General features: G+C 40.7%; 1 protein-coding gene across 1 annotated transcript in view; it reads right to left on the bottom strand.

Annotated features, from left to right (window-relative positions):
- The window catches only part of LOC139376045 (receptor-type tyrosine-protein phosphatase N2-like), a 144,579-nt gene that overhangs the window by 2,294 nt on the left and 119,784 nt on the right, over positions 1-22,501 (bottom strand). Inside the window, exons 19-24 of the mRNA XM_071118167.1 lie at positions 15,403-15,480; positions 13,726-13,845; positions 13,188-13,354; positions 6,000-6,053; positions 3,058-3,122; positions 654-727 (exon numbers count right to left, since the gene is read on the bottom strand). Coding sequence (XP_070974268.1) covers positions 654-727; positions 3,058-3,122; positions 6,000-6,053; positions 13,188-13,354; positions 13,726-13,845; positions 15,403-15,480 — 558 coding nt within the window. The remainder of the gene's footprint in view (positions 1-653; positions 728-3,057; positions 3,123-5,999; positions 6,054-13,187; positions 13,355-13,725; positions 13,846-15,402; positions 15,481-22,501) is intronic.

Here is a 22,501-nt window from a genome sequence, read left to right as displayed (position 1 = left end):
TACTAACGAAACAAATGACAAACATTTACAATGTATGTAGAACCCTTAACTAATGAAATCAAACTATATACAATAAGCTTATACGATATTGAAGAAAGCAAGACTTATACTAATAAAACATTTTCTCATCACCAATAATAGTGAAAAGATGAGTCACTCATTGAGGATACATGGTTTAATAAAGAATGGATCGATGTGACTGCTGGACCAATCTAATAATTCTCAGGGAATCCACACTATGATTGATGTTTCCAAACTGGCTGTCGATTGTCTGACCAGATCACATATTGTTAATTCTTTGTGTTTAGTGTTGGGGAATAACTTGGGTCTCATTTGAGCTGATACTCTGGAGAGAGAGCTCTGCCTCATGAAACAGACATAAAAGCTCCACATTTCTTGAGGACACAGAGTGGACCTGTGTTACCTATCGCAAGACAACTAACTGAGCCTGCCAGTTTTCTCTCTCTCTGTAAAATTATTTGGGAAGCACCATACACCCACTACAAACCTTGCACTGCACTAAATCAAAGGCTTTGAAAATGTGAACGCTACTAGTGCACACCGCTAACTAGCTAGCCCATTTCATACCCTCCCTCCATCTCCTTTCAGAAATCACAGTCCATTAGAGTTCCCAGCAGAGGTGAGGACATTACCTTTGTCTGGACCATAGCCGGCCGCTGATCCCTCAAGTGCTCTAGGGTGGCAGCAATATCAATCTCCTTAGCACCTGCAACACAACACCAACAACAAATTGGACAGAGTTCAAAGCCAGGAGATAATCCAGGCAGCGTCTGTCAATCTCCTTTTTACTCGCTCCCTTTGGAACCTCCGCCATACAGCGACTGAAAATTATTACATTCATCCCATATCCACACAGATGCTACAAACAAGGCTCCGATTGTTTTAGTTGCCTAGATGAAAATGAGAGGGTGGGGAAAGAGAATGTTTGCAAAGGTATTTGTAAAACCACAAAATGTAAGATACAGGAATCAGAGGGATTATTCTAGGATAAAATAAAATAAACACTTCAAATAAGAATTAGTTTTGACCAAAGCCCTGTCCCCCCTGTTGCTTTGTGAGCTAACCAAGGTGCCCCATAGGCTGTCGTAGTCTCAAGCAGAGAGGGATGGTGAGTGTCTGTCTGCCTGCCTATTTGCCTGTCTGTATTTCTGCCTGCCTACTTGGCAAGCTACCACCCAGGTGAATAGCTAGATGTGTTGGATACTGGGCAAGCAGAGTGGAGAAGCCTCTCTTCCCTGTCCCTGCAGCACCAGTGCCCAGTCAGCCTGGCAGCTGGCCCTGCCCTCAGACCCAATGCCCAGTTGGCACTGATCTATGCTCCCCTGTCGACCAAACACGGCTGTGATCACAAAGAAGACGGCTATCTGAGGCCCTTGAGTTGGGGGCAGACTACATGATCGCCTGTCTGGCGCTGAAGGCCTACTGTGAAACCTTTGGAGAAAATAAATAAGTAACAGAACGAGGGAGACAAACACAACAAAATTACATTAATGAGGAGTGGTGAGGAAAATGGAAAAAGCTAACTACATCAACCACTCCCACACTTTCCTCAGAAAATATTTCCTGTGTATCAAAAGAGCAAACTTTGTTTTACAAATCAAAAAATGAATAAGCAAGAATAGCTTATTCAAGCCATTCTCTTTCAATGACAGTTTTTACTCTACAGTTACAATAGAGTAACTCAAGTCTATTCCTCCCACCCAAGAATGGCGCTTGCACAGTTCTACGAGCACCACACTAATAAGTTCTTCATTTTCTAGGACTCAACAGCCAGGCTATTGTGCTGGTTGTAATAAACCAGACTGTGGAGGAACAGTATAAATGGCTCATTTGAGTTTCCCTCGCAAGTTCCCTTCAAGGAGGGGAGCTCTGAGAAGAAACAAGAGAAAGCCCCAAGTCCTTATGGGAGTTGTGAAAGAGACAGAGCCGTGGCTAGCAGCTGGACCCCGGGCTGAAAGAGACAGAGCTGTGGCTAGCAGCTGGACCCCGGGCTGAAAGCTCCTGCACTTGTGCTGCCGATTCTTAAGTTAGAGCGAACACTACAGCAGGAGAAAAAAAGAAGAGGCTTTGGTAGTAAGTAAAAAAAAAGGCATAATTCTCAGCCTCCGAATTTACAATTCATTCCTTGGGAGAAAGGTAAAGAGGGTAAAAAAAAAAGAGAGGAGAGTGATTTTGTGTCCAAGGGCATACAGGTCTTTGATCAGGCTGAGGGAACCTGGGCCTCCTGCTTCTCAGGAGACAGACAAAGAGGACCCTAACCCTAACTGGCCGGGCACAGATTCCTCCCCGGCACAGAGAAAAAAGCCTTTGGGCTGCCTCACAGTGTGACAGCCTGGGAAAAGCCTCTCTCAGCAGGCCTAAGATGCCTGCTTTGGCCTTTGATCTTTCATTAAGGCCAGTGCCACAGCACCGGTCAGGAGATTGACATGCCTAATACACACAAATGTAAATGCATGGGTGAACACACACACACACACACACACACACACACACACACACACACACACACACACACACACACACACACACACACACACACACACACACAATACCACGACAAACCAAGGGGAGAATAGGTCAAGAACAAATGCGTGCGTGTGTGTGAATGCCATGCTGAAGCAATTGGTGTAAGGTGCTTTCAATTTGAATGGAAGAACACATTTCAACAAATGTGCATGCGAGACTACATGAACACAATTAGGTATACTGTTTGCTGAAAAGAAATGGCATTAAATTCCAATAAAGAGGATGAATTTATCTGCATGAACAAATTTACAATTTGCTTGACATAAATTGCCAGAATAGGAATTCTTAAACTACATTTACATCTGAAATCATCAATGTGAAAAGGAACACTGATATATATCTCCATATTTTTTTCTCTCCCATCGATCATTAATTCAGGGAAGCTGCACCCGAGCCAGTCACCCTCTAATTCTTTTAAAGTCCGACAGCTGAAAAAGTATGGCTTTAACGTTGACATGGCGATGCTGCTTAACATGCGTAAGGAGAAAAGAAAAGCTGTCTGACTCCCACCTTTAGCCATCTTATTGAGAACCATGTCAATCAGAATGTATGTTCCACTCCTCCCGGCGCCGTTGCTGCAAGAGAGAGAGAGAAGGAGAGACAGAGAGAGAGAAGGAGAGACAGAGAGAGAGAAGGAGAGACAGAGAGAGAGATGGGGTGTCATTGGCATGACTTAAAAGACACAAGACTATTTCAATGTGTTATCGTTTTGGTCAATACAATTATTACTTATTGCCCTAAATTAATTGTTAATTTTGAATGCAATTTTTTGTTGTTTGATATTGTATCAGCTTATAAAAATGTGAGCTGTTTTTAACAAGTGACAACATAGAGGAGGGTTTAATATTCCAAGCATATAAAATTACTAGCGCTATTTTGAGAGGCTGAACGACATCAAACCATGATGATTTTTGTATAAAAAGGTTGTTCTGGGGTTTCAATTTAATAACAGGAATAGTAAACCATTCTCAAAAGTGGCAAAGCTGCAATATGATGCAAAGAAGAGTACATTTATTTGATTAAAATTGCTGGTGAAAAACTAACAAAAACACTCCGTACATGTAGAAAAAATAGGGGGTAAACTGAACATTTAGTTTGATGAATAGAGATGCAGTACTATTTTAATCTATGTCTTTTCATTTCTAAATCTGGTGTTGGTGCTGTAAAAGAAAAAGAAAAGACACCAAATCCCCTTAAAAAAGCACGAGACGTGTAGATACACACACAGTAAACACACCGTTGTGTATCTGAACAAACTAGGCAGAGATAATTGGGCACAATCCCGCTACAGTATACAGGATGTGCTTCTCAAATGCCCCCTTATCCCTTTGTAGTGCAGAACTTTTGACTAGGGCCTGGTATAGTACCACTATGAATAGACTAGGGTGCCATTTGGAACGTAGACAGGGACTCCGGGGCAATACTGCTATCTATGTCTGGGATCTGAGGTCTGCAGTTTGCAGTATGTATCGATACCTAGCAACGCCTAGCACGGGTCATTATGAACTGATCAAAGATAAGGCTGAGGACAAAGCCCTGGGCCACAGAAAACACATTTTAAGATGTTTGTTTGCCTGCCTGGCCTCGACTGGCTAGCCACTCAAAGCTGAGCTAAACTGATCTGAGCTGAGATAGAGACCTGTGATTTATCTGCAAGGTGCCTCTGTATAGTCTACTAGGCTATAGCTATGCTAATGTTGTTGCTTGTGCTATTGGTTATATGAAAACTGAAAACACAAGCTTTAAACTACACTGAACAAAAATATAAACTCAACATACAACAATATCAAACATTTTACTGAGTTACAGTTCATATAAGGAAATCAGTTAACTCGTATACTTTATTTAGGCCCTAATCTATGGATTTCACATGACTGTTCACAGATACCTTTAAAAAAGGTAGGGCGTGGATCAGAAAACCAGTCAGTATCTGGTGTGACTACCATTGCCTCATGCAGCGCAACACATCTCCTTTGCATAGAGTTGATCAGGCTGTTGATTGTGGCCTGTAGAATGTTGTCAATGGCTGTGCAAAGTTGCTGGATATTAGCGGGAACTGGAACACGCTGTTGTACTCGTCAATCCAGAGCATCCTCAATGGGTGACATGTCTGTTGAGTATGCAGGCCATGGAAGAACTGGGATATTTTCAGCTTCCTGGAATTGTGTACTGATCCTTGCGACATGGGGCCGTGTATTATCACGCTGAAACATGAGGTGATGGAGGTGGATAAATTACACGACAATGGGCCTCAGGATCTTGTCACGGTATCTCATCATTCAAATTGCCAATGATAAAATGCAATTGTATTCGTTGTTTGTAGCTTATGCCTGCCCATACCATAACCCTACCACCACCATGAGGCACACTGTTCACAACATTGACATCAGCAATCTGCTCACCCACACAACGCCATACAGGCTGTCTGCCATGTGCCCATTACAGTTAAAACCAGGATTCATCCGCGAAGAGCACATTTCTCCAGCGTGCCAGTGGCCAATGAAGGTGAGCATTTTCCCACTGAAGTCGGTTAATACGCCGAACTGCAGTCAGGTCAAGACCCTGGTGAGGACGACGAGCACGCAGCTGAGCTTCCCTGAGACGGTTCCTGACAGTTTGTGCAGAAATTCTTCAGTTGTGCAAACCCACAGTTTCATCAGCTGTCCAGGTGGCTGGTCCTTGACGATCCCGCAGGTGAAGAAGCTGGATGTGGAGGTCCTGGGCTGGCGTGGTTACACGTAGTCTTCGGTTTGAGGCCGGTTGGACGTACTGCCAAATGATCTAAATTGACATTGGAAGTGGCTTATAGAGAAATGAACATTAAATTATCTGGCAACAGCTCTGGTGGACATTCCTGCAGTCAGCATTCCAATTGCATGCTCTCTCAAAACTTGAGACATCTGTGGCATTGTGTTGCGTTACAAAACTGCACATATTAGAGTGGCCTTTTATTGTCCCCAGCACAAGGTGCACCTGTGTAATGATCATGCTGTTTAAACAGCTTCCTGATATGCCACACCTGTCAGGTGGATGGATTATCTTGACAAAGGAGAAATGCTCACGAACAGGGATGTAAACAAATTTGTGCACAAAATGTGAGAGAAATATGTTTTTTGTGCGTATGGAACATTTCTGGGATCTTTTATTTCAGCTCATGAAACATGGGACCAACACTTTTCATTTTGTGTTTACATTTTTGTTCAGTGTATAAACTATATTCCAACCATTTATTTCAGGTTTCAGGGTTGATCTATTTTTGGGAACTGTGGTTTGGAGCATATATATGAAAGGAAAACACAGTAGATCTATGCATAATAGATCTATGCATAATAGTATGACTCTGAGAGAGAGGGGTGTTATAATCATAGATGTAAGACCCACCTTAGACATATGGCATTCTGTGATTACATAATTGACTTCCTCTACTGAGGTACAATACTGTTTATACTTGCCTGCAGTGGACTATTATAGGACAAGACCTTCCCCGGTAGCACTTGTTAACCTTTCTGCAACAGAACAGACAGACATAAAGCATCATAAACCGTATGTCAAATCACAACATCAAAATGAGATCAAATGAGTACACCCAGTGATTGAACCAATTTTATTCCCATTATGATCGGTTTTAATTGGTCAACACTTTTCATATTAATAAGGCCCTGAAGACTAGAACAAGTATACATCAAGGTTAAATATTATAATGATACTGTGGACTTTGAAAAGATACATCCCTTCTCAATCTATAAAAAAATATATAAATCCACATTTCACAACCATAATTAATGAAGACCTATTTAATGAAGATATGCCATTGCAGTGGTGATATATTGGATTGTGGTAATGAGGTGTGGTGGCTGCTGGGTATCTGCATCTCAAATGACACATTAGTGCTCTACTTTTGACCAGGGTGCCATTTTGAGATGCAGCCCCTTGTCTGCCATGCATTAACCTTGTACAATTAAAGACATTACACAGTGGCAAGACACACTCCTGCCAACAGCACCGTACAGCGGCCCTCACATTGTTAATTGGCTGTTGTTGTGGGGGGGGAATTATGTTGGACCAGATCTTTTCATCATGGAACGCAAGAACTAAAATGTTAAAGGGGAAGGAAGGGGGTGGTGGAGGTAAGGGGTCACTCACTCCCATAAAAGTACATGCAGTAGGCTAATGATCTACTGAAACTTCTAGAACTAAATAAGAATTCAACTTCCATCTGTATGTATACTACAGTGTAGGGTTGAATGTATAGGGTTGAAATCCCAGTAACCAAGCTTTACCCAGAATTTACTGCCCAAAACCACTCGCTTTTCCAAGGATAAATAACTGCAAGAAACCGGTAAATTATAATAAATTATTTATACGAACATGGCATGAAATGGAACAGTTAAATTATATGCAGTGTCTAAATCTGGCTTCTCTACGGCCTCCGCATGATGAATCAACGCTCAGGGTGGGGACAGACAGCCCATCTCAGTATGGAGCGCACTTCACAATGCATGTATACCTATTTCCTCATCATGGTAACTGTTTTTCTTGTGACAGGTAGGCCTACATTTGCTGCAACATAGCCTATGCTACAGTAATATAAAGACTGAACGTCTAATTTACCCATCTCCATCTGGCTTTCTGGGGTCATCTAGTTTTTTAATTGCAGCTCCAGAGTTTTACAACAGCCTGTCACTAGAATATCTTGCTTTAAATCAGTGCACGCGCGAGCACTCTCTCGCAGTCTTTCTCTCTCTCTCGATCAACTCCATTCAAATTGCATCCAAAATGTTTAATCCTGCTCTAGATTGATATATAGCCTTATACAGTGCCTTGCGAAAGTATTCGGCCCCCTTGAACTTTGCGTCCTTTTGCCACATTTCAGGCTTCAAACATAAAGATATAAAACTGTATTTTTTTGTGAAGAATCAACAACAAGTGGGACACAATCATGAAGTGGAACGACATTTATTGGATATTTCAAACTTTTTTAACAAATCAAAAACAGAAAAATTGGGCGTGCAAAATTATTCAGCCCCCTTAAGTTAATACTTTGTAGCGCCACCTTTTGCTGCGATTACAGCTGTAAGTCGCTTGGGGTATGTCTCTATCAGTTTTGCACATCGAGAGACTGACATTTTTTCCCATTCCTCCTTGCAAAACAGCTTGAGCTCAGTGAGGTTGGATGGAGAGCATTTGTGAACAGCAGTTTTCAGTTCTTTCCACAGATTCTCGATTGGATTCAGGTCTGGACTTTGACTTGGCCATTCTAACACCTTGATATGTTTATTTTTGAACCATTCCATTGTAGATTTTGCTTTATGTTTTGGATCATTGTCTTGTTGGAAGACAAATCTCCGTCCCAGTCTCAGGTCTTTTGCAGACTCCATCAGGTTTTATTCCAGAATGGTCCTGTATTTGGCTCCATCCATCTTCCCATCAATTTTAACCATCTTCCCTGTCCCTGCTGAAGAAAAGCAGGCCCAAACCATGATGCTGCCACCACCATGTTTGACAGTGGGGATGGTGTGTTCAGCTGTGTTGCTTTTACGCCAAACATAACGTTTTGCATTGTTGCCAAAAAGTTCAATTTTGGTTTCATCTGACCAGAGCACCTTCTTCCACATGTTTGGTGTGTCTCCCAGGTGGCTTGTGGCAAACTTTAAACAACACTTTTTATGGATATCTTTAAGAAATGGCTTTCTTCTTGCCACTCTTCCATAAAGGCCAGATTTGTGCAATATACGACTGATTGTTGTCCTATGGACAGAGTCTCCCACCTCAGCTGTAGATCTCTGCAGTTCATCCAGAGTTGTCATGGGCCTCTTGACTGCATCTCTGATCAGTCTTCTCCTTGTATGAGCTGAAAGTTTAGAGGGACGGCCAGGTCTTGGTAGATTTGCAGTGGTCTGATACTCCTTCCATTTCAATATTATCGCTTGCACAGTGCTCCTTGGGATGTTTAAAGCTTGGGAAATCTTTTTGTATCCAAATCCGGCTTTAAACTTCTTCACAACAGTATCTCGGACATGCCTGGTGTGTTCCTTGTTCTTCATGATGCTCTCTGCGCTTTTAACGGACCTCTGAGACTATCACAGTGCAGGTGCATTTATACGGAGACTTGATTACACACAGGTGGATTGTATTTATCATCATTAGTCATTTAGGTCAACATTGGATCATTCAGAGATCCTCACTGAACTTCTGGAGAGAGTTTGCTGCACTGAAAGTAAAGGGGCTGAATAATTTTGCACGCCCAATTTTTCAGTTTTTGATTTGTTAAAAAAGTTTGAAATATCCAATAAATGTCGTTCCACTTGATGATTGTGTCCCACTTGTTGTTGATTCTTCACAAAAAAATACAGTTTTATATCTTTATGTTTGAAGCCTGAAATGTGGCAAAAGGTCGCAAAGTTCAAGGGGGCCGAATACTTTCGCAAGGCACTGTATATAGATGTCCTAGCTTCCCTCTTTCAAGTAATACATTCAATGCAGTATTAGCCTTATATTTAGTTAATGAATGATGGGTTATGCATCATAAGCTTCTAACTCTTAACTCTGTCTCTTGCCGCAATACGCAAGCACCTGTGCTTCAATGGCCTCTCCTTAAAAAAACGCTACTTAGCTCTTGGAGTTCCATGCAGGAAAAACTAGACTAGAATAGCTTGCTGGACATAATATTTTGGGCATTTCTTATACCAATAGACTATTTGAAGAGGGATGCAAGCTCTTGTTTGCTAAATGTTAAATACAGAAGCTAATAGAACTCACAGGTAGTTTGAAAGAAGAGGGAATGAGGGATGGTGGTAGGCTAAAGCAGTTATTTATTCAGACCGATAATCATTCAATCTTCATGAAGAGAAGTGAAAGCCTTCTGCATCTAATTCAAGTCCTATATTATTGAAGCATGTCATTAGAATGATGAAGATAAGTACAACAAAACTTGTTTCATTTAACCGTTGAAAGAGAGGAAGGAATGAAGCAACAATAGAGAAAGAAAGAGGAGGTAGGCTAATAACATTATGGGAAATATTATGAAAGGTATATATGCGTCAGCCTACTAATTATACAAATAGGCTCTATTATATTTCAAAATTAAAATCAAATTCACTAGCTTATACTTGTAACTTTGTAGACCGCATTTGCTGCACCACATTTGCATGTTCTCTTCTGCTTTATCATGGCTTGAATGATGTGCGTAATTCCAGCCCATATAATACAGTATAATACAATACAGTAGGGTAATACAGTTCACACTCAAAATGATTAGCCTACTGGAGCTAGTTTAATTTATTTACCCAAGAGCTCATATACTGTAGCTAGCTACATCTATGAGCTGTTATGTTTTTCTGTTGTGCGTAATGTCATAGCCTATATCATAGGTTATATGTATTGGACAATGGCACAATCATTTGGGCTTTTTTAGGCTTGGGCTCATTAAATGTCATTTATCTAGGGATCATACAATTTTTATTTAATACATGACTCATCAGGCTCAGGTAGCATCATGGTTTAATTTTTTCATCCTGATCAAAGCTCTAATCAAATCCAGACATATTTGTATGCTCTATAATTCTTTTGAAAGACACTTCCCGTTTTGGCGGGAAATACCGATTTACCTGAGAGAAAAGTGATTTACTTTCAGGTTGTAACATTTGTAAAATACCAGGAAAATATTCAACCCTACTACAGTACTTACAGTTGAAATCGGAAGTTTACATACACCTTAGCCGAAAATAAATTTAAACATTTAATCCTAGTAAAAATTCCCTGCCTTAGGTCAGTTAGGATCACCACTTTATTTTAAGAATCTGAAATGTCAGAATAATAGTAGAGAGAATGATTTATTTCAGCTTTTATTTCTTTCATCACATTCCCCAGTGGGTCAGACGTTTACATACACTCAATTAGTATTTGGTAGCATTGCGTTTAAATTGTTTAACTTAGGTCAAACGTTTAGCCTTCCACAAGCTTCCCACAATAAGTTGGGTGAATTTTGGCCCATTCCTCCTGACAGAGCTGGTGTAACTGAGTCAGGTTTGTAGGCCTCCTTGCTCGCACAAGCTTTTTCAGTTCTGCCCACACATTTTCTATACGATTGATGTCAGGGCTTTGTGATGGCCACTCCAATACCTTGACTTTGTTGTCCTTAAGCCATTTTGCCACACCTTTGGAAGTATACTTGGGGTCATTGTCCATTTGGAAGACCCATTTGCAACCAAGCTTTAACTTCCTGACTGATGCCTTGAGATGTTGCTTCAATATATCCACATAATTTTCTACTCTCATGATGCCATCTATTTTCTGAAGTGCACCAGTCCCTCTACAGCAAAGCACCCCCACAAAATTATGCTGCCACCCCTGTGCTTCACGGTTGGAATGGTGTTCTTCGGCTAGCCTCCCCCTTTTTCCTTCAAACATAACGATGGTCTTTATGGCCAAACTGTTTTATTTTTGTTTCATCAGAGGACATTTCACCAAAAAGTACGATATTTGTCCCCATGTGCAGTTGCAAACCGCAATCTGGCTTTTTTATGGCGGTTTTGGAGCAGTGGCTTCTTCCTTGCTGAGTGGCCTTTCAGGTTATGCCGATATGGGACTCGTTTTACTGTGGATATAGATACTTTTGTACCTATTTCCTCCAGCATCTTCACAAGGTCCTTTGCTGTTGTTCTGGGATTGATTTGTACTTTTCGCACCAAAGTACGTTCATCTCTAGGAGACAGAACGCGTCTCCTTCCTGATCGGTATGGCGGCTGCGTGGTCCCATGGTGTTTATACTTGCATACTATTGTTTGTACAGATGAACGTGGTACCTTCAGGCATTTGGAAATTGCTCCCAAGGATGAACCAGACTTGTGGAGGTCTACAATTTTTTTTCTGAGGTCTTGGCTGATTTCTTTTGATTTTCCCATGATGTCAAGCAAAGAGGCACTGAGTTTGAAGGTAGGCATTGAAATACACCCACAGGTACACCTCCAATTGACTCAAATTATGTCAAGTAGCCTATCAGAAGCTTCTAAAGGCATTTTCTGGAATTTCCAAGCTGTTTAAAGGCACAGTCAACATAGTGTATGTAAACTTCTGACCCACTGGAATTGTGATACAGTGAATTATAAGTGAAATAATCTGTCTGTAAACAATTTTTGGAAAAATTACTTGTGTCTTGCACAAAGTAGATGTCCTAACCGACTTGCCAAAACTATAGTTTGTTAACAAGAAATTTGTGGAGTGGTTGAAAAAACGAGTTTTAATGACTCTAACCTAAGTGTATGTAAACTTTCGACTTCAACTGTATACAATTACTGTATGTTAGGCAGGACACTGAATACTTATGCCTAGGGATTTATTTCAAGCTCTCACTATATTCCCCAATGATTATCTCTTTAAGAAACTGGATTTAAATTAATAGTATTCCTTCATCGATCAAAAGTAAATTGACAGAAAATGTTACGCAACAAACCGAAAAACCAATTCACAATTCAGAAGTACCAAACCCACCATGAACCAAATTACCATAGGAACAACAGCAGATCACCAATGGGGGGTTGGGGGGAAGTGGGGGAATTCAAAGGAGGGAGGTGATCCTTAAATAAGTTAAACGTATAGAGTATCATTCAGAGGAAGTCAAGCAAATCATGAGCAAGCAAAAGGTGAGAGGTCATTAGAGAGAGGAAGAGAGGCTGAGGAGAGAGAGGAGGAGCAGGGAGGTTCCGCAAGGCCCCTGGTTGCAGAGTCACAGTTTCCAATGATCACTTTTGTGACTATGCAACTGGGCTCATATTACTAGCTGCAACATCACAAAAATGACACTGGCAACCGCTAATTAGCTGGCAAAATAACACAAGGAAGAAAACAAACCAAAACAGGTAGGTAGCTATGAAACTGAGAAATAAAAGAAAGTGCTGCACGATCAGAAGTAAGACTTGTTCATTAAATACATGGCGGCATACAGAGAGAGGAATTAGCTCGCAGTTTATGATCTCGAACCCTCAAGTGTGATAATTGCTGTCGAAACCACAAACTAAGATTCAGATTCAAGTGTTACTGCAATAGCATGTGATAAGAAATTGAGCGAGAACACATTTTTAATCCTAGTATTTCTCCTCACCATTCCCTCACCCCATGATAAAAAAATGCCTACACTGACCACAGTTGGTGGCTTGATGGCAGTATGATGTGTTTCACCACATATTCTGGCCCTGCTCTTTCCCGGAAGATCTAACCTCATAAGTGTGCAGCACAAATACAATAACACCAGGATACATAACATCACAGTACTCAGACTTGTCCTGTTATTTGAAAAATTCCTCAGTGGGCCTAAGAGAGCAGCAAGGTTAGCAATAAAGAGATTTACTGAGTCATAGTATATCTTAAGAAGACTGAAGACTGGCACATAAAGTAAGAGGAAAAGAAGGAAACTAAAGGTGTAATCCCACAAAATACCTTATTGTTACCATATCAATCTGACAGCAATAGGGTTGCAAAAGTCTAGTAACTTTCCCAGATTTTCTAGAAATCCATGTTTTCCGAGGAATCTTCCGATCAGGATTTCTGGAAAACCTGGGATTTTTTTGAAAGTTTGCAGATTTTTACAACTGTAGATAGTGGTGAGGACAGCCCTGTGGAGCCCTGACTCTAGGAAGTCCTACCTGCGGAAGTCCAGGAGTGTCCGACTGGACTCAGGGACATTCTGGTTGAGCCAGGTAAGGAAGTGGAACTGTGTGACGGTGCGAGTCTCGTTGGTCTGCATGTTCTTTAGGTAGAAACTACGAACCAAGAAGTCATCACACCAGATGTGCTCCGACACCAGGTTCACCTATAGAGGAAGTTATGTCAGAGTCATATAAATATAATGAGTTCTCATTCTTATTCTATTGTAAGTTATCCGTGAATACACAGTAAAACATGTGCACTTGATTTTAAATATGCAGTGCACTGTGCACCTTACAGAAAAGTTAGAAAACGGGTATTGCTGACTGTGCTTTTACAGTATATAAGTAAACAGTTGAATGCAATTAAAACTGAGTACATTTGCAACCAAATTATGCTGAAATTACACATGAATTTAAAAATAAAAACGACTATAACCATATTTCCGATTTAGAGCAATAACAATAGATAAGACTAGAAAAACAAAAAATTGTCATTTTGAGCGAACATCAGACATTGGATAACCAGGCCTGGTACCTCGTAGATGTGGTAGAGGTTGGACCCCTCGTCAGGCCAGTAGTGGTAGCACTGTTTGACTCCACTCTCAGTGAGGGGCGTCAGCATGACAATGACCACACAGCCATTCTCCCAAACCATCTGCACACAAAAGACAGAGAACGGCCATTTTGTCACAAGGCAACACCCGGTAATTGCCTCGTGACATGCACCCTCACGCTATTCTATTGAGACGCTCCCACACACTTCAAACGTTTATGTATGAGCCCATTTACTAGTATTAGAGGGAAAAGACAAAACATGACAAACAGGAATATGGAAAAAATGCTTGATTAAAATGATGAATTATCATCCATTCCTTCTTATTGAATCATCTGCATCTAAATTTCAGTACAATCTACTTTCCATACTTGGGGAAAACACTGTTAGCTGTCGCTGTGAAATTCTTAAAAAGTATTTTTGTAAACTTTAACAATAGTAAAACAGTTAGGTTAAAAAACTAACAGCTTCATATGTAGGGGGGGGGGGGCTGATGGTGCAAATCAGCGCAAGCTAAAGCATATCGACGATTCAATGTATCAATGTTTTAATTGTATTTGTCCCTTAACAAATAAATACACTATTGTCCCTATTGTGTCCTTCCAGAACTAGGAGTGTCTGTTTAGGGGGAATTTTTCTCGCTAACATACATTCTAGATGGCGCTGGTCAGAAGGTAGGTAGGCTCTAGAGAGCCATTGGCAGGATAGAAAGACAGCAGCCTGGTTAATGAAGCTAATAAAACATTATTGTTACACTCATCAGATGACCAGGGGGCTCTCTTACCCATGGCTCATGATTTCACAGTTACCAAGAGCATTTGCTAATGTTTAGCACATTGAACAAAGTTTAGCACACTTGACAAAGTTCTAATATAGTTTAATGATGTAGAGTGTGTTGTGACCCATGTAAAATGCACTTTAAAAAAAGTATAATTTACTAAGACAGGAGGGAGAAGATTAGGGAGAAGAGAGGAGAGAGCCTCCACCCCCCCTCTCAGAGTTTGTTCAGAGCCAAACAGGGATTAGGCAGAGAGGGGGCCCAGGCCGAGGCCCATACTCTGGTTGTCATGTTGGGCCAGACATTCCATCCACTCAGTAACAAAATTCATGTAGCACACGCATGCATCCTAAATGGCACCCTATTCCCTACATAGTGCTCTACTTTTGGCCAGAGCACTATGCACCCTGGTGAAAAAAGTAGTGCCTACAAGTAGCACACGGGTGACAGAGGATGCATCCTAAATGGCACCCTATTCCCTACATAGTGCTCTACTTTTGGCCAGAGCACTATGCACCCTGGTGAAAAAAGTAGTGCACTATATGGAATAGGGTGCCATTTGGAATGCGCCCTGAACAATTCCATCCTCGGAATTCTCCCATTATCATGCACCTTATCAATTACATAAAATCATCTAATATAATTCAAGACAGCCTCCCTTTCTCTCCTATAGTGTGACACCACCAGGCATATCTGTATACATAAAATGTGCAGCAATATTTGATTATCATTTGCAAGTAGATTGTGTAGTGGTATATATGGGGCCATGGTGGGATTACAAAAAGCACTTGTCTCCAGTTTGACTTACACTTCTAATAACACTGTTCCCTTGTTGTTTAAGTCTGAAGAAGATATTGATTTTATGAAAGAGAGGACTGTACCTGCCAGAAATCAGCCACCGTGGAGGGAAGAGGGCCTTGAGTAGCGATGTAGGCTGGGTTCCGTGGGTCATGATCCATCTGGGAGGGAGACAGAGAGACAGAGACAGAGAGAGACAGAGAGAGAGAGAGAGAGAGAGATTGAGAGAAAGAGCAATGTTATTACTTAATTATTGATCAAGTAAAGGACCACAAGGTTTACCCTAGTGAGTGCTTTGAGAAAGAACAATATTCTTACACTGGATATAGTGAAAAACATACCAACTTAAAGTCAAATAAAAAAAATAAAGGGGCAATCCATAGTTGCTACATTCCACTCATAAATGTATGATCTTTACCCATTGATTCTTGAAGAAAACAACTGTCGTACCCCATCAGATCCCAAAATATAAGCTTGTTATACTCCAATGTTTGTAAACAAACACCATGTAGCCTAAAAACATGGTTAAAACTATTATTTTGATGTAATGGATGGTCAGTTGTTGCATCCATAGCTCTTTCGATGAATTTGAGAGTGGTCACGTTTCTCCAGCCCCATCCCACAGCTTTTTACCGAAACGGGGGTGGGGAGAACGCTATTGCTTCAACCGCTTATTGCCGCTTTAAAAGTAACACCCACATTGGCTGTAGAAAGAGGAAATTCAGAGTATTACTGCCTATTCTTCCCTCCCTGAGAAATAGTGTAGGTGGTCAGTGAAGCGTTCAAGGTTCAATACAGTGTGCAAAGCCATTCACTTATGTTCTGATTTTCATTTTGGATATGTTTGAATAGGTATTCAATGGGAATGAGATCAGAGTTTTCCCATGTATTGTTAACCAAATGTTTGTGGAAGAAATCCTTTCTATGAATCCCAAATGTTGTCTGTGTGCCGTCATTTCTTATTCTGCAGTGCTTAAAACAACAAGGCTGCTAAACTCTCACAAATTGGAGAGCAATGCCATCTTAAAAAAATAAGCGTGGTCCAGAAATGTGTGGCGAATGCGAGAAGAGAATAGTTGAGTGTCAGTCATACCTATTACCATGCAAATTGTATGGAAAATGTTATAATTGGATAGGCCAATTTATCTGGAAGCAATTATGGGAAAGACAGATAATTCCAAGGCTTGCACACAGAAAATGGTGTTTAATAGCCTTCTGTTGCTTTATGAACTAAAATAATAGAATGTTTTAAATAAACTTGGGTTTACACAGAAGATTAAGCTTTTAACGTAAATGTATTAACTGGGAAAAGAAAGGCACAGTTTTAACAAGGGGTTTGCATTTCAATTAAAACGGAAAAACTGTCACTGCAAAGTGCATTTGTTAACAGATGGAGGAGAATAGAGGAGGGGCTGTGAATGGGAGAGTGCTTTTATGTCCTTTTATATAATTGTCAATAATGATGAATGCTAACAACAAGTAAAACATTTTAGCTTTGGCAGAAAAAAGAAATACAACAATGTCTAGTGTTTGATGCTGTACCCCTGGAGAGGGTCTGCTGCTGCAACAGAGAAACTGACTGTCATTGGTCTAGACTCAATACTGAGAGAAACTCAGTGTCTGCAGTACACTCAGTACAGAGACACTCTATTCTCTCTCTCTCTCTCTCTCTCTCTCATAGACATGGCAAGTTAAATGACATACTGTACATTGTCAAAGTATACATATCTCTCTCTAGCGCTCTCTACCTCTCTCTCTCTGATGCTCCCCTTCTGTCTCTCTCTCCAATCTCTTGGAGACACAATGTTTCCTGACAATTTCAAGTGTCTGCTGTCTCTGAACTAAGAACTGGTGCTAATGACATTCTTGAGTGTGTCCGTCCATTCAGCCGTCAGTAGGCTGAGGGGCTAATGCTGTTGATGGGTCTCCAGGAACCCATTGTCCCTTGTCCATCCCTCCCTCTTCCAACCACCCAACTTCTTGGTTGGAGTTGCAGAGGGAGAGAGAGAGAGAGAGAGATGAAACATTGTTTACCAGTGGATGATTTCCCTGGGACCTAATGAGGAGCAAGCGGCAACGTGACAGGTGTAATCATGGCCGTTTTGTTCTGCCCAGCCAGGGTCTGTGTGCTGTAATTATCAGCCTTTCTTCCCTACTGGCCAGTGGCTACCGGTGGCAGCAGTAGTTATTGCAGAGCACTGCTCTGCCTCTGGTTGTCTGTCACCACTGCACCGTGGGGGACCAAGGCTTGTCAGCTCTTTGTTTCACCCACCACACTGTGAGACCAGGGAGTGTCTCTCACAGGAGATTCATTTCTGTTCTGGTCCTCATTTCAGAGGTGTAAGAACAGGTTTCCCATGTATTGTGAGGGGCTAGTGGTGATGATGTGAAAGCAAGAGTCCATAAGACGATCTAGAGCGCCCACAGAATCTCTACTTCATCAATGTAACACCAACAGTATTGTCTTCGAAATGAAGCCATACAATAACAGCTCAATTAGCTTGAAGCCAGATATCCCACAGTAGCGAGAGAAATAATAGGCTCTTTAAAGCGACAATCACAAGGGAGTTACACAATTCCTCTTATAAGATCGTCATAAGTTTTACAGTGATTCACAGTATTACTTTGCAGACAAACATTCTCCAGAGTGCCGACAACAATGTTTTGCGCTGAGCCAGTAAGTGTTGTTGAGGAAATCAAATTGCCAGCAGCAGAGGTATTTCTGTAAATATCTAGTTGTACCCATCCAGCTCGGTGTGTAGGAAATGGCTCTTCTGTGTCGTCACATCCTGGCACTTTGGTGCAACGACAATGGGCCAGTATCCCGAATGGCACCCCTTTCCCTATATAGTGTACTACTTTTGAACCCTATGAGCCCTGGTCAAAGGTAGTGCACTATGAAGGGAACAGGGTGCCAGTTTGGACAAGACCTTGGATTTGAAATGCATAGCATTTCAGTTTCTTATAATGGAATACTTCTGTATCTGCCTCCAGGGGAAGATAACTGCATTTGATTTGACCACCTTTTTCAAATGGGTATGCTCAGATCCTGAATTCACATGGCTCCTATTTCTCTCTTTCTTACAAATGTTTGGTTCTTGGACATTCACAGTTGAGTAAAAAAAACATTTGCTCAAAATGTATTGTTTGATGCTTAAGTGTGTGTAAATTACCCAATTTATACACTGGTTGTCATTTGTGAGAGGCAAAGGAGTGGGTCTTTAATTAAACTCCTGATTTAGCCTTTAAAAATGCACCAGTAGAAACGGTATAAATAAATGCATCAGCTCCCATGCTGATTCCCTGCTGCCAATGTGTAGGCTTACATGTAATTAACTAAACCTGAATAGATACACTGAGTGTACAAAACATTAGGAACACCTGCTCTTTACATGACAAAGACTGACCATGTGAATCCAGGTGAAAGCTATGATCCCTTAAAGATGTCACTTGTTAAATCCACTTCAATCAGTGTCCATGAAGGGGAGGAGACAGGTTATAGAAGTATTTTTAAGTGAGTTTACAAAACAGCTCACCTTCCTAATATTGAGTTGCCTCCCCCCCACCTGCCCTCAGAACAGCCTCAAATCATCGGGGCATGGAATCTACAAGGTGTCGAAAGCATTCCACAGGGATGCTGGCCCATGTTGACTCCAATGCTTCCCACAGTTGTGTCAAGTTGGCGGGATGTCCTTTGGGTGGTGGACCATTCTTAATACACATGGGAAAGTGTTGACACAAACCGGTGCGCCTACTACCATACCCCGTTCAAAGGCACTTGCCCATTCACCCTCTGAATGGCACAGATACACCATCCATGTCTCAATTGTCTCAAGGCTTGTCTCCTTCTTTAACCTGTCTCCTCCCCTTCATCTCTATCAACTATATCAATGGGCTCCTGAGTGGCGCAGCGGTCAAAGGCACTGCATCTCAGTGCAAGAGGCCTCTCACATCCGGCCGTGATTGGGAGTCCCACAGGGTGGCACACAATAGGCCCAGCGTCGTCCGGGTTCTGCCAGGGTAGGCCGTCATTGTAAATAAGAATTTTAACTGACTTGCCTAGTTAAATAAAATAAAAAATAAAAAACATCAGACAGGACCTGCAACTACCTATTGAATGTAGCTTGTTTGAGTTGGAGAGTCCATGTGACTTAAGAAATCGTAAATGACTTGTGTTGATGCATCTAAACACTAGGAGCTTACTTCCTAAACTTAATTACATCAAGATCTGGGCTACGCAGACAAATTCTGACATTCTAGTATTGACTGTGTTGATGCGTCTAAACACTAGGAGCTTACTTCCTAAACTTAATTACATCAAGATCTGGGCTACGCAGACAAATTCTGACATTCTAGTATTGACTGTGTTGATGCATCTAAACACTAGGAGCATACTTCCTAAACTTAATTACATCAAGATCTGGGCTACGCAGACAAATTCTGACATTCTAGTATTGACTGTGTTGATGCGTCTAAACACTAGGAGCTTACTTCCTAAACTTAATTACATCAAGATCTGGGCTACGCAGACAAATTCTGACATTCTAGTATTGACTGTGTTGATGCGTCTAAACACTAGGAGCTTACTTCCTAAACTTAATTACATCAAGATCTGGGCTACGCAGACAAATTCTGACATTCTAGTATTGACTGTGTTGATGCATCTAAACACTAGGAGCATACTTCCTAAACTTAATTACATCAAGATCTGGGCTACGCAGACAAATTCTGACATTCTAGTATTGACTGTGTTGATGCGTCTAAACACTAGGAGCTTACTTCCTAAACTTAATTACATCAAGATCTGGGCTACGCAGACAAATTCTGACATTCTAGTATTGACTGTGTTGATGCGTCTAAACACTAGGAGCTTACTTCCTAAACTAAATTACATCAAGATCTGGGCTACGCAGACAAATTCTGACATTCTAGTATTGACTGTGTTGATGCGTCTAAACACTAGGAGCTTACTTCCTAAACTTAATTACATCAAGATCTGGGCTACGCAGACAAATTCTGACATTCTAGTATTGACTGTGTTGATGCATCTAAACACTAGGAGCTTACTTCCTAAACTAAATTACACCAAGATCTGGGCTACGCAGACAAATTCTGACATTCTAGTATTGACTGTGTTGATGCATCTAAACACTAGGAGCTTACTTCCTAAACTTAATTACATCAAGATCTGGGCTACGCAGACAAATTCTGACATTCTAGTATTGACTGTGTTGATGCGTCTAAACACTAGGAGCTTACTTCCTAAACTTAATTACATCAAGATCTGGGCTACGCAGACAAATTCTGACATTCTAGTATTGACTGAAACTTGGATCTCTGGGGATATTCTGGACTCCGATATTCATATTGAGTGTTATAATTGGTTCAGAGCTGACAGACAGGGTAGAGGTGGTGGAGAGGCTATTCTTATTCAAAATAATTTCTCTCTCTTGACTGAAATTTATTTCCCTTGCCAAAAATGTTTAGCTACTATATTTAAGCCTTTGTCTGGGGAAAAATGTTTCTATAACTGTTATAGGGGTCTACCTACCGTCCTTCATCGGCTAACCTTTGTGCACTTGAAGAGTTAACTCGTTTGTTGTATTATTTTATTAAATCCGAAGTTATTATCCTGGGTGACCAAAATTATGATTGGGAAATGCAGGCTTCAGACAAACAAAATATATGTTGTTTGTCTAAGAGAAGTGAGAATACAAAAATCTAAGCCTAATGTTATCACAAAGAGGAACTTTAAAAACTTCAGTATACAGGCTTTTAATTTTATTTATTTATTTAACATTGTTATCAGGAAATATTCCAAAAGTATGGAAATTCTGTTGTTGTTCTGCCACTCCACAAGCGCAGGGATAGTAGTGATCTTAATCATTATCTCTCCATTTCAAGACTTCCTTTTCTTGCTAAGTATCTTGAATCCTTGGTAAATGTAGACCTTTTCTCTTTTTTTTTATCTGAGAAATATGTTTTGAATGTAAACCAATCAGGGTTTAGGCCTGGGCATAGCCATCGTGATTGATGGGGTTAAGTCTGAATTTCTTGAAGTCCATAAAGGTGTACCACAGGGGTCGATTCTGGGACCTGTTCTCTTCACTATTTATATATTCACCATTGGTCAATCTGTTTAAAATTGTAAACTTAATCTATATGCGGATGATAATATTATGTATGCTACTGCCCCGACTGTTGATCTGGCTGTGTTAAAACGACAGTCAGATTTTATAGCTATGCAGGAATCCATTCCTGATTTAAAATGTGTGCTTAATACAGGCCAAACAAAATACATTGTTGTTTTTAAAATTTCATAAGAATGTTTCCGATGAACTACATGTTCACTCAGAGGGTTCTCCAAACGAAAGTGTTCCCGCATATAAATATTTAGGCATTTGGATTGATGTGGATTTAACGTTCAAAAAACATATAGATGAGCTGGTTAAGAAGCTACAGCAACAGATGCTGCCTTCAGGAAACAAGTCCTTCAGTCAACGTTTTTATCTGTTCTTGATTATGGTGATATTATTTATCAAAGTGCAACTGCTACAACTCTTAAACCTTTGGATGCCATCTATCATAGTGCCCTTTGTTTATTACAGGATTGATACTCATCCCTGCAGGTTGGCTGGACTTTGCTAAAGACCCGTAGATCACTACATTACTCCCTTTTTGTTTACAAGCCCCTTCTTCATAAACTTCCATCTTATCTAACTTTGCTGTTGAAGTATAGACACCTGAGTTGCCTAATCCATTCACAGGATTGGTTAACTCTTGAGGTTTCTAGCGTCTCCAATGAGCTAGGCAAAAATCAAAATACATTTTAATATTGATGTTCTGGTGTCATTCGGGCAATTTAAAGTATTGATTTGGGACGTATTTGTGGATGAATTAAACTGTTTATCTGGGTGATTTGTGCTGTTTTATTTTGTGCTTCCCATGACTATGTTATTGTATTTCAATGTCATTTCATACATTGCAGAATAATAGTGAAGACATCAACATGATGAAATAACACATATGGGAATCATGTAGTAACCAAAAAAGTGTTAAACAAATATTCAGTTGAAGTTGGAAGTTTACATACACCTTAGCCAAACAAATTTAAACTCAGATTTTCACAATTCCTGACATTTAATCCTAGTAAAAATGGTTTTAGGTCAGTTAGGATCACCA

Source organism: Oncorhynchus clarkii, chromosome 20 (assembly GCF_045791955.1).
Source record: "Oncorhynchus clarkii lewisi isolate Uvic-CL-2024 chromosome 20, UVic_Ocla_1.0, whole genome shotgun sequence".
NCBI lineage: Eukaryota > Metazoa > Chordata > Actinopteri > Salmoniformes > Salmonidae > Oncorhynchus > Oncorhynchus clarkii.
The sequence above is the reverse complement of the archived record's forward strand: the minus strand, read 5'-3'. Positions and strand labels throughout refer to the sequence as shown.